At 34.6% G+C, this 12559-nt stretch overlaps 2 protein-coding genes across 5 annotated transcripts in view; one reads left to right on the forward strand and one right to left on the reverse strand.

Moving 5' to 3' along the window:
* Positions 1-12559, reverse strand: part of LOC114339105 (probable phosphoglycerate kinase) — a 59155-nt gene that overhangs the window by 9145 nt on the left and 37451 nt on the right. The gene's annotated exons all lie outside the window — the stretch shown is intronic.
* The window catches only part of LOC114338755 (uncharacterized), a 31592-nt gene continuing 22840 nt past the window's right edge, over positions 3808-12559 (forward strand). Inside the window, exons 1-6 of one of the 4 annotated variants that reach the window (XM_028289398.2) lie at positions 3808-3952; positions 4270-4386; positions 5280-5509; positions 9044-9360; positions 9491-9742; positions 11241-11563. In XM_028289398.2, the coding sequence (XP_028145199.1) occupies positions 4273-4386; positions 5280-5509; positions 9044-9360; positions 9491-9742; positions 11241-11563 (1236 nt within the window). In that variant the 5' untranslated portion in view covers positions 3808-3952; positions 4270-4272. Of the gene's footprint in view, positions 4086-4269; positions 4387-5279; positions 5510-9043; positions 9361-9490; positions 9743-11240; positions 11564-12559 lie in introns of all 4 variants that reach the window. The other 3 variants (XM_028289668.2, XM_028289472.2, XM_028289538.2) reach the window with 3 other exon arrangements.

Genomic DNA, 12559 nt, shown 5'->3' on the forward strand with positions numbered 1-12559 from the left:
GGATAACTCAAATATTATTATTTAAGTTTAGTGTAGGAAACAGAGGTTGAACCTTGCAAAATGGACACAAGTCCGGTTTTATTTTTTTTCTGGCATATCAAGGGGTGCTTATTATAAGACTAACTTTTTCTGAAAAATTTTCGCCCCGGAACCCCCCTTTTCACCCCTTTAAAGGGGGTAATTTATGGTTTTTGCAGAACGTAGCCCTTCCTGTACCTTTTACAAAAAATTTCTTTTATAGAAATATGAAGAGGACTATATTTTCTACTATTTATTTCCGACAGCATCTCTCTATCATCCGACGTTTAGCAAGGGTGGCGCCCCAAAGTTGACAAGTTTTTAAAAAAGATGTTTTTAAAAAAATATATTTTTCCCTAACTGTAACGGAAATTAAAAAGAAATGCTGCGGAGATTATTCACAAATAGATGATTGATTTTTTGGTATAGGTTTCACTTAAGGGTAATTGCCCTTTTTTTAATTACAGGGTGTTACATTTTAAAAAACCCCTTTTTATACCATCTGAACCGCTTATGCTAGAGTAAAAAGACTTTCAGCGATTACCCATGTACTGGTGTTATTTACAAATTTGTATAATGCACCCCCATTTTTTCCCCGGAACCACCCAAACAAAAAGAAGAATAAATAAATAAAGTGATTTTCTTGGAATCCTTCACACACAATGCCCTTCATTAATATGCTTCATATATCATTTTGTGCAAGTTATTATTACCCATGCATGGACACTAAAAGCGATTTCCTAGTGCAACCCTTGTAGCCAAAAACAATAAATAAAATGGGGGGTTGAAAATTTTTTTTCGTTTTTTGCTTTTTGATCCATATGGGCATATGCTTCATCAATAGTGCTTTTCAAAAATATATATGGTTATTGCAACATCCCTGCGCAAACCACCCCTATCCTTGAAAATATACTGCAGAAACTACCCCTATACCTTATCCAGCATGTTTTTACGATTTTCTCATTACCTATTCATTTTTTTTAAACAAAACTTATATAAGGTTAAAGACCACTATTTACTCTAAAAATTAGGTCCTATTCTTTTTTTCGTTTAAGCAACCGTTACGGCACAGTGGCGCCGTAAACCTCATATATGCTTTGACGGGCTCCAGTTTTTGTTTATTTTTTCGTCATCTGTTTGTTTTATTGATAAAGTACTTATGTAAAATAAAACAACACAGTGTAACCTACAAATCATGACCTATGCACATTTTACATTCTTTGCTCCCCAAAGCTACAGTGGTGGCCCAAAATAAATTTTTTCATATTTTCGCCACCTACACGCATTTTATTGCGTTAATGCTACCTTAATAGCACAATATTCACCCCTAAGTGGTCGCTAAGCAGTGGCGGATCCAGGGAGGGGTGATGGGGGCGATCACCCCCACCGCTCTCAAACCAAGTGATATTATATTTGAAGATTATAAAAATATTCATTTATTTTTATAGAAATACTTATATTATATTAATATTATTTTTATAAGAATGACTTTTATGCTTTAGCGACAGTGGCGGATCCAGCATCGTTAAGAGGGGGTGCCAATTGGTTAAATTTCTATAAAAATAAATGAATATTTTTATAATCTTTGAATATAATATCACTTGGTTTAAGAGGGGGGGAGGTGATCACCCCCATCACCCCTCCCTGGATCCGCCACTGCGTAGCGACCACCTAAGGGTAAATATTGTGCTGTTAAGGTAGCATTAATGCAATAAAATGCATGTAGGTGGCGAAAATATGCAAAAATTTATTTTGGGCCACCACTGTGGCTTTGGGGAGCAAAGAATGTAAAATGTGCATAAGTCATAATTTGTAGGTTACACTGTGTTGTTTTATTTTGCATAAGTACTTTATCAATAAAACGAACAGATGACGAAAAAAAAAACAAAAACTGGAGCCCGCCAAAGCATATATGAGGTTTACGGCGCCACTGTGCCGTAACGGTTGCTTATACGAAAAAATGAATAGGACCTAATTTTTAGAGTAAATAGTGGTATTTAACCTTGTATAAGTTTTGTTTAAAAAGAACACATAGGTAATGAGAAAATCGTAAAAACATGCTCGCCAAGGGATAGGGGTAGTTTCTGCAGTATATTTTCAAGGATAGGGGTGGTTTTCGCAGAGATGTTGCAATAACCATATATATTTTTGAAAAGCACTATTGATGAAGCATGTGCCCATATGGATCAAAAAGCAAAAAACAAAAAAAAATTTTCAACCCCCCATTTTATTTATTCTTTTTTGCTACAGGGGTTGCACTAGGAAATTGCTTTTGGTGTCCATGCATGGGTAATAATAACGTCCCAAAATGATATATGAAGCATATTAATAAAGGGCATTGTGTGTGAAGGATTGCAAGAAAATCAATTTATTTATTAATTCTTCTTTTTTTGGGGTGGTTCCAGGGAAAAGATGGGGGTGCATTATACAAATTTATAAATAGCACCAGTACATGGGTAATCGCTGAAAGTCTTTTTACTCTAGCATAAACGGTTCAGATGGTATAAAAAGAGGTTTTTTAAAATGTAACACCCTGTAATTAAAAAAAGGTCAATTACCCTTAAGTAAAACCTATACCAAAAAATCAGTCAGTTATTTGTGAATAATTGCCGCAGGATTTCTTCTTAATTTCCGTTACAGTTAGGGAAAAATATATATTTTTTAAAAACATCTCTTTTAAAAACTTGTCAAATTTAGGGCGCCACCCCTGCTAAACGGTGGATGACAGAGAGATGGTGTTGGAAATAAATCGTAGAAAATATAGTCCTCTTCATATTTCTATAAAAGAAATTTTTTGTAAAAGTTACAGGAAGGGCTACGTTCCGCAAAAACCACAAATTACCCCCTTTAAAGGGGTGAAAAGGGAGGTTCCGGGGCGAAATTTTTTCAGAAAAAGTTATTCTTATAATAAGCACCCCTTGATATACCAGAAAAAAAATAAAACCGGACTTGTGTCTATTTTGCAAGGTTCAACCTTTGTTTCCTACACTAGTTATTTTCAAGCAATTTCTGCAAAAAAATTTAAGTCACCTCTCAACGTCCATCTCAAAACAGATGCGCCCTGGACTTATTAGCTGGCGTTCTGTATTGTGCAGTAGAAGTCTGTCATTGACCACACGTCTAAGAATATTGAAGTGCTACGTCTGGTTCGTTTTGTTTTATGGTGAAACCTGGACAACAAAAATAAGAAATCTTAACAATTTAGAAGCGTTCGAGTTGTGGTGTTACCCTCGCATGCTCAAAATCCCGTGGACTGCACACATATCTAATGAACGTGTGCTAGAGACCATGCACAATGAGCAAGAATTGATCAACATCATAAAAATGAGAAAGGTTCAATACTTCGGTCATATAATGAGAGGACCTAAATACCGCCTACTCCGGTTGATCATTCAGGGCAAAATCCAAGGACAAACGCTGGGTCGGAATAAAACAACTGTCCTGGCTGCGTAACATTAGACAATGAACAGGTCGAACGGTTGAGGCATTGTTTCATATAGCTATCGACCGAGAAACATTTCATCAGCTTGTTAATACAATGATAGCCAACGCTTGAAAACAAGCATGGCACGCAAAGAAGAAGAATCGATATAGAACTTAAAAATTGCTAGATAGTAGTTGCAGTGACTCTCAAAAAAAACATTGTATTTTTGCTCATATCCCTGGGCTATTTGTAAGAAAACCTCTAGACACTGTCATATTCGATTTATCTGACACATTTTATTATTATTGTTGAAATCCCCAAACTTATATCGTACCTTCACCGGCCGACTTCATTGTCGATTTCACTTCGAATAAACAACATTTCATCCGTCATTAATCCGTCATCTTGTCCAAAAAGGTTGTCAACTGTGGTATTTTCATGTGAGGCAAGCATTTTTCCAACCAAAATCTAGAGTTAACATCTTTATCCAGGAGAATATTACAAAAAAAGGTACTTTCGAACGGAGTAAATGTTAAACGTAAAGAGTTAATTAAATCTGGCAGATCTCGAAGTACAGTTTACAAGTAAAAATAATATTTTAATAAAAAAAAGTTTAATTTAACGTTAATAAAATAATTTAAAGGTAAATGATTTCTGTAGTATAGTGTACATTATTAAGCATTTAGTGTGAAAAATACATCAAAAGATCTAAAGTGTGTAAGAAAACTATAAGTTTGTGAAATGAAGTGATAATTTTGATGGAGAATTTGACAAAAACAATATTAGTTGTCAGTTTGATACATTTTTAACACATGATTCACTTTTAGATAATGCCTTCCCAAACAGAAAGACCCATGGAAGGAAAAGAGGTTATGAAAGAGGTACTACAAAATTTCATGTATTATTTACATAATCAACAATATAATGCAAAAGAAAAACCTAGGGTAAGATGTTTCAAATGTTTTTTTATATTAAAAAAATCTCCAGATATTCCAGGTTAAATTAGGTAACTGTCCAACCTCTAAAAACTTTAATAAATCAACCTATATCAATTTCAAGTGTTAATTTTATTTTAACAAATAACACTAATATTGGACACATTGCGTAATCGGCGCAATGTGTAATCGACATGGGGATACAGATGGATGCAAGATTAACAGCTTATGATTTATCTTATGCCTAGTTGCACCAACACATCTTAAGCTTAAGACGTAACTCAGCTTACTAAACATACGCGTGGCACCATTGAGTCTTAGATTAATTTTCAGCTTGCCACATCTTAAACATCGTATCAGTTAAGACGTGCTTAGATAAAAATATAAAATTATGGATCTATAAGCTGAGCTGAGCTAAGCTGGAGCTTAAATTTGTTGGTGCAACCAGGCATAATTGATGCTTGTCTTTCCTGGGACCACAATCACATTGATGAAGTATTTGGACAACAAAGAAAGTGTGTTCTAATTATCTATGGGCTCAGTTGTTAGAGAGCAGACTGTAGAAACACTATTGTGTTAGCAATATTGTACCAGAATCCAGAAATGAATAAAAGAGGGACAAGAGAATAAAAGCTCTTAACTTTTATCAATTCAAAGCAAAAAATAGGAGATACCTTATAGTGAATGCCTTTTGTTTTTCATTTCAAGAGTATTTCTCTTCTAATTTTAATCTGTTGTGATTGTGGCCCTTCTGTTCATCGCTAAATAATTTTCTTATAGTACCTCAAATTCTTTTCTTTGTTTTACCTATCCTGCACTTGATTTTTCCGCTCTACGTTATATTTTCAGTGTTGTAATACATTCATGAATGAAATCAACAGCTAATTTAATTTTTACTGTAGGTGAAAACTACCGATCAGCCACTGACAATAAAATCATCTACTTTGTCTTCATCTAGTACCGTTTCGTCTTATATGAATTATCGAAAACAAGTGGACAACAATTTGACTGAAATCACTACCAACATCAGCCAAATGATAATCGATACGTTCAAAGGAATCGACAGTATTTGTTCTAAAGTTAGGGAATGTGTCTCCGATTTCAATTCTTCAAGATCAAAGATTCTTCTTAAGTAAGTACACTTTAGTTTACTTTGAAACAGTGTCGGCTCATGAGTCTGAAAAGAGATGAAGCAAATCTTGTCTGACATATCTTGATCTAACCTCATCTTACGTAAGATATCCTAATGTAACTAATTGGGACCCCACTTTCCCATTTTTCACTTTTGTTTCTTCTTCTTAACGTGCCCTATCAAGTCCCCTTGACATTGGCGATTAACATGGCAAAACTGTCTGTCTCGAGCTATTCCAAATCGTTGCTCTGCTTTCTTTATTCCTGTCCACTCTCTGATATCCTTCAACAAAGAGGCCTGTTTTCTACCAATTCCTCTGCGTCCTTCGATCTTACCCATCATAATAAGTTGAAGAATATTATGTTGGTTTCCAAAATAGGCCATCTTTCTACATCTGATGTTGTCAAGCAGCTCGCGAGCAGCATTTGCTCTCTTAAGAACTGCTACACTACATTTGCCAGCATAGCCGTCCATGGTATTTGACTTCTATCAAACCCTCATTCAATTCCAATACCTACTCAAAAACAGTCAGTAAATAAGGATCCTTTTTGAAACAATAGTTGCGACGACTAAACATTGGGAACCCACGTTTCCCTCAGCTATGAAACCCAGCACCTCCATATACTAGCTCATCTTCCGTTGTCTTCCTGTGCCACGAAAGCAGAAGTTCCTTGGATATCAAACAATTGGAACAGGTGCAATGAGATTGGGAAACCACAGAAAACCAATCTCCCCCTGTCCTTCTAGTTTTGATTCGGATCCCTAAGGAGTACACGAGAATGCTCACTTTTCAGTATATTAGGTCTGGATCCCGCGTATGAAAAAAAGTTGAATAATAACAAGCTGAAAATTTGTTAATAGCTTAAGGGTGTCTAGTCAGATAAACTTTGATATATGGGAACACTGGAACAGGGGCAGTTTTAATTGTGGAACAGGTTAAAAATTTGGAACGGCCACACCACGAAAACGGCACATTTATTTTGTCCGACAGAACAGACTTAAACTCTTCGAACAGAGATTAAACTCTCATGCAAAAAATCAGACTGCTATTTATCACCAAATGGGCGTTTTAATGAGTGGAACATGTAGAATATGTCAAATGACAGGAATTATGACAGGTGATAAATAGCAGTCTGATTTTTGCATGAGAGTTTAATCTCTGTTCGGAGAGTTTAAGTCTGTTCTGTCGGACAAAATAAATGTGCCGTTTTCGCGGTGTGACCGTTCCAAATTTTTAACCTGTTCCACAATTAAAACTGCCCCTGTTCCAGTGTTCCCATATATCAAAGTTTATCCGACTAGACACCCTTAAGCTATTAACAAATTTTCAGCTTGCTATTAATCAACTTTTTTTCATACGCGGGATCCAGACCTATATTTACTAATATGCTAATATGTATTTTATGTAATTGTGTGTTTGTGTGTTGGTGATGTGATTATAGTACATATTTACATTTTTGTAAACAAAACGAAATCCAAAGAGCAGAGGTGTAACCAGGATGATTCTAAGGGGGGGGGGTTACATCTACTTGAAGGTCTCTGGGGGGTATGGAATAATAATGGGGGGTATGGAATAATAATGGTGTTAAGCGTATATAGCTCAAAGTACATACAAAAGGGGGGGTTATAATCCCCAAAACCACCCCCTGGTTACGCCTATGCCAAAGAGCCGGAGATCTAAAGATTTCTTAAGTTGGAAAATAAATTCTGGCCACAGCAGCGTCACATCCGAGATTTCTATCCTTTGCAAAGCAAACGGACGATAAATGAATAGACGTGGGGAATCTACAATTTGCATTCCACAATACGTCAATTTACCTAGGCAAAAATCCAAGGAATTTGATTCCCAGTACTCAATTTGTGAGTAAACGAAGGTAAAAGAAGATAGTTTAACATTTAGTTTCGATACAGAGACCACGACCATTCGATTATGCATATTTCATCTTCTTGGACTCCTCAGAGCGGTCTCTGTATCGAAACTAAATCTTAAACTATCTTTCTTCTTTATATTTTTGTGTTAGAGTTAGTTGATGGTGTGTGAGGTGTAGGTATATGTAAATTGTTTCTATCTAACAATAAAACGCTGAAAACGTTTGTTTTCTATAATTCCACAAAATTTATTATAACTATGTGACTACAGCTGTTTGCTGTTTCGGCAGAGTGCCGTTCTCAAGTGATTTAGTTTACTATGTTGTTTGCCTTTTTAAAGTCTTTAACTGAAGAGGTTGAGGAGTGGGGAGCTGTTTGTCTCGAGTTGGTCATTCAGAATTACATCTGTATTTCTTAATTTTATTAATTTCCATAGATTCTAATAAAGATAGCTTAAGGCCTTTATTTTGAATATGCAGAATTTGATTCCCATCCTACACAACACAAATTAGCAGCCTACCATAGCATGATACATAGACTGACAGAAATTCCCATGTCAAAAAATAACTTCGAAATAGAACTGAACATTATTAAACAAATATGAGTAAACAATGGCTATAACGAAGAAACAGTTAGTAAAATTTTAAACCAAAAACTCCATAAGAAAGCCCTGAAATTAGTCTATCCACCACCACAGAAAGAACCCAGTATCTTCTGCTCTATCACATATACTGGCAAGATAACAACAAAAATAGCCAGATACATAAAAAAGAAAGGAATAACACCAGCTTTCAGAACTAACAACAACTTTAGCAAATATATTAAGAACAATAAGAGCCGAAAGAGAATACAGAGTGGTGTCTACAAATTAACTTGTGGTGACTGTCCGAAAACTTACATCGGTCAAACTGGCAGAACCTTTGACAAACGGATAGCAGAACACAAAAGGGCTTTCAACAATAGAAAAACAGACACATCTACATACGCACTTCACCTTCTAGATCATAAGCATTCTTTTAATGAAGAGATTCAAATGCTGCATATTCAAAATAAAGGCCTTAAGCTATCTTTATTAGAATCTATGGAAATTATTAAATATAAAAATACAGATATAATTCTGAATGACCAACTCGAGACAAACAGCTCCCCACTCCTCGACATCTTCAGTTAAAGACTTTAAAAAGGCAAACACATAGTAAACTAAATCGCTTGAGAAAGGCACTCTGCCGAAACAGCTGTAGTCACATAGTTATAATAAATTTTGTGGAAGTATAGAAAACGAACGTTTTCAGTGTTTTATTGTTAGATAAAATGAACTTCCATCAAGTAACGGTCTAATCCATCAATTGTTTCTATGCTTATGTTTTGTATGTAGTATTAATATTTATGTGTATCTAACTAAGGAGTTGTGTGAATATTTGGTTAATGGTATTAGTGGTCACGTCATTAAGATAGCAGATTGCCGTTCCTCTTTTCAGGGAAGTCATTGGATAGGATCATGAATGTGAATTGTCTAAGGGATTTCATGTCTGATGTAAGGTTGTATTGTGGTATTTATTAAGTTTTGTTGAGAGGTTGTGTATGTTTAGCATATAGCATAAAAATCATTGGACAATTACTGCCAAAAAAGAGTACAAAACTGTACGATTTATATATATTTTTTAGAGCCAACATCGAAATAGAAAAGAATAATGACCAAAACGATCATTATACCGAAGATGATGAAGAAGAAATTAACGAAAGTGTTTTAGAAAGTATTCACGAAGAATTGGAAATTAGCACAAAAGAGCCTAACGAATCCACGAATTCAGAACCAGCTACTCCCTCAGATTCCGGTTCAGCATATGTAATAGAGAGCTTGGCATTCATTACCTCAAACGAGACAGTCAAAGAACAAGAACCAGATATTTTGAAGACGAACAACTCTCCGAAAGAGGAACCAAAAACTTGCTTGCCGACGTTTATCACAGTTGTTGGGGATGGTAAGAATAGTTGTTTTTGTAACGAGCCTTACTTTCTCGGATATACTAACACCCTGTGATGTTCTACTGGGCGTTGTAATCTTTTTTTCTATTTTTAGTTTCTTTAAAAAATCATTTATATATTTTGCAGGTAATGTAAAAACAGATAAAACATCGAATCCAATACCCCAATCTCCAAATAGTAAAGTGAGAAGAAAATCACGAAAGAATAAAAGAAAGACGCTAATGGACAACCTAAAAGAAGCTCTACAACTAGACGTCGACAACACAGACCTGAATTCTTTGCAAACGTTGATAGAAAACGTAACGCAGGAAATAGATATGCTGTGCAATCAATCGGCAGATAAATCGAAAAAAGTGGAAAACGGTATCGAAAAGAATGGTAAGATAATCATACAGTGATCGTAAGATAATCACTGCTCATAGACCGCCTCCTCTGGTTTATAACTGCAAATGGCATGCGCTAAAATCAACCAATTCTTATTTGCCTTCATAGCGACATCACTTTTGATCCTTCGATATCAGCCCTTCCTATAATTGCCAATCAAAATTCTCCAAAGTAAGATTGCTCATTCAGTTTTTTTTTAGTTTGGTAGTCTCGCCAACCTCCATTTTAGTCTTTCAATCATGTCAGTCACGTCAGTTATTTTTCTTACATTATTCGGTTCGAAGGACCAATGTAGGGTTAAGGATCCTATTATGAGACCCGTTCCTAATATGAGACCCCTGTCTCTAGAGTCTTGTAAGTGCTGCAGCCTGGTGAGTGGGGCAAAAACTAAGCTCTGGTAGTGTTTCCAGTAGGTTGTGAATAAATCGAGTGTCTGTGGTTTAGTATTACCAGTCAGTGAACCTTTTAAGCTTTTTGCGAGTCAAAAGTTTTTTAATCGGTGTAGCTCAAACTGAATTTTTATTTTTAAAGTGAGAGAAAAAAAAATCACCTTAGTAATTAGTTGATAGCTACTTAAATTGGTTACAGAAACACGCAATTATAGTGTCGCAAAAACCAATCCTAAACTCAAAATACGGACTAAAAAATTTACACGTGGTTGCTCCTAATATGAGACCCTCAAGTGTGCCTAATAATATAAGATGTCTCATATTAGGGTACTATAATGTTTTGAGTATAGCATCATGTCTTTTTACTAATACATATATTGGGAAATAAGCCGCAATTTAAGTTAAAAATGAAATTTATTGACGTTTAGTCTTCCAATTTTTATTTTTAACTTAAATTGTGGCTTATTTCAAAAAAAAAGAAAATTGCATATTAATATGCCACAAATAAACAGCTTCAGAACAATAGAATCATGTCTACAGCATGTAATACAGATTATATCCAGAACAATGCGTTAAAATAATTTGTATCACCTGTTTAACATATATAACGTGGTGTCTCATATTAGGATACCACATGGTCTCATATTAAGACACCTTTTTTTTTAAATTGGGAATTTTGACCTTTTTAAAAAATTAATTTATTGGTAAAAAAATATTAGTTTAAAATTAATTTTGAACCTGTTGCAATATAATAGCATAATTATCTGACATGTATCTAATTTAAGACTTCTTGAATCCATAAACTTTACGATTACCAAGAGTTTTAAAAAAAGGGTCCCATATTTGGATTTTTACCATTACCCTACACATTCGATTATAATATAAATTCGATTGACTTATGTTCAAGTTCTCGATCGACTATGTGAAATAATTCTCGAATCGTTGGAGTAAATGATTTATTGGTAGCTTTAAAATAAATATACTCGAAGTAAACTTCAACTGATTTCACTCAGTTCGACTTTGGTAGCTTTGAAAGAAAGTTTCACACTTAAAACTCACTATTTATAAACAAACTATTGCTCTCATTATTTTAATATTTACAGCCTCCAAAAATCAAGAAGAAGACGCGACATCACCTACGGAAGCAAAAGCAAAAACTCCGTTACAGATCCCTGAAGTGTACCATCGACCGGGGGTTACTAACATTCACAAGAGGCTTCTCAACCAACTGGAGGCCAACGATAGTTTCGCTGCCTTCCAAAAGTTAATGCGTAGAACCAAAGACCGTAAAGATAGTAGTTGTAGATGTCCCGTTTCTCGCATTAACCTTCCTATTTTGTCCACTACTTCTTCACTTTCGTCACATAAAACCAGATGCAGTACAAAGATTCTGAGCAGAAGTTCTATAAAAAGTATTGGCAAACGAGTAAGTCAATTATTCGATGTTATAGTCGGTTCGCTAAACTCAGACGCAACTGGCTAGATATTTTCGTCGATATTTTTTTTGTTTTTTGCCAATTTTGCAAAAATTGGCCAAATTACCAACTATTTAGTGATTATTAACTATTTAGTAATTATTTTTTGTCAATTTTACTAAAATTGGCAAAATTACCGACTAAAATATCTAGAAAGTTGCGTCTGAGTTTAGCGAACAGACTATAACAATCAGCCTTATTCTGTAACTTTTAACAAATCGAATAGAAATGACCAAGTCGAATCGTAATTACCCGAAATCGGAAGGATTGATATCTATCGCGTCATTTTCGTGTTTGGATTGGTATTCACATCGTAAGCAAGTTAAATCGAATCGGCAATTTCTATTTCACGCGGTCAAGCGGGGGTGGCAACCCCACATTGTCAAGCGAAATTAGTATTCTGTGACCCGTTTGTTACTGGTTCTAAAATTAAAATAAGACACCGTTGCCATATCTTCAATTTTTCATATTATCACATTACATACAGTTGCTTTTTTAAAAATAGTTTTGGAAATAACAAAAAAGAAAAGTTTTGAAAAGTAACAATAAAATGTTAGTGTAAATATTGGACACAAAAACCTCAAAGGATGATAAATGGTTTTAAATCAAAGTTAATTAAAATTGTTATAAAAAATAAGATAAACTGATAAATAAAAAAGATAAATGAAGCTAATATGTATAATGTAAGATATTACTAATATATACAATCTTAAGATTTGATTCCAGCTAAAATAACTGATAAACAACTTTTCCCAAAAACGGCGTCTCTTCTATAATTATTTTAAAAAAAACCATACAGAAGTAAAAACTTCTTTTGTATATTGGTATAAAAAGTTTTATTAAAAAACATAAAAGTCCTCCAAAAGGATTTGCAAAACGTTTTCAATCTGAATCAGATCATCCTCAGTGCGTTCTGCTTCGTAAAAGAAACTAGCAACTTTTTGAAA

Source organism: Diabrotica virgifera, chromosome 5 (assembly GCF_917563875.1).
Source record: "Diabrotica virgifera virgifera chromosome 5, PGI_DIABVI_V3a".
Lineage (NCBI taxonomy): Eukaryota > Metazoa > Arthropoda > Insecta > Coleoptera > Chrysomelidae > Diabrotica > Diabrotica virgifera.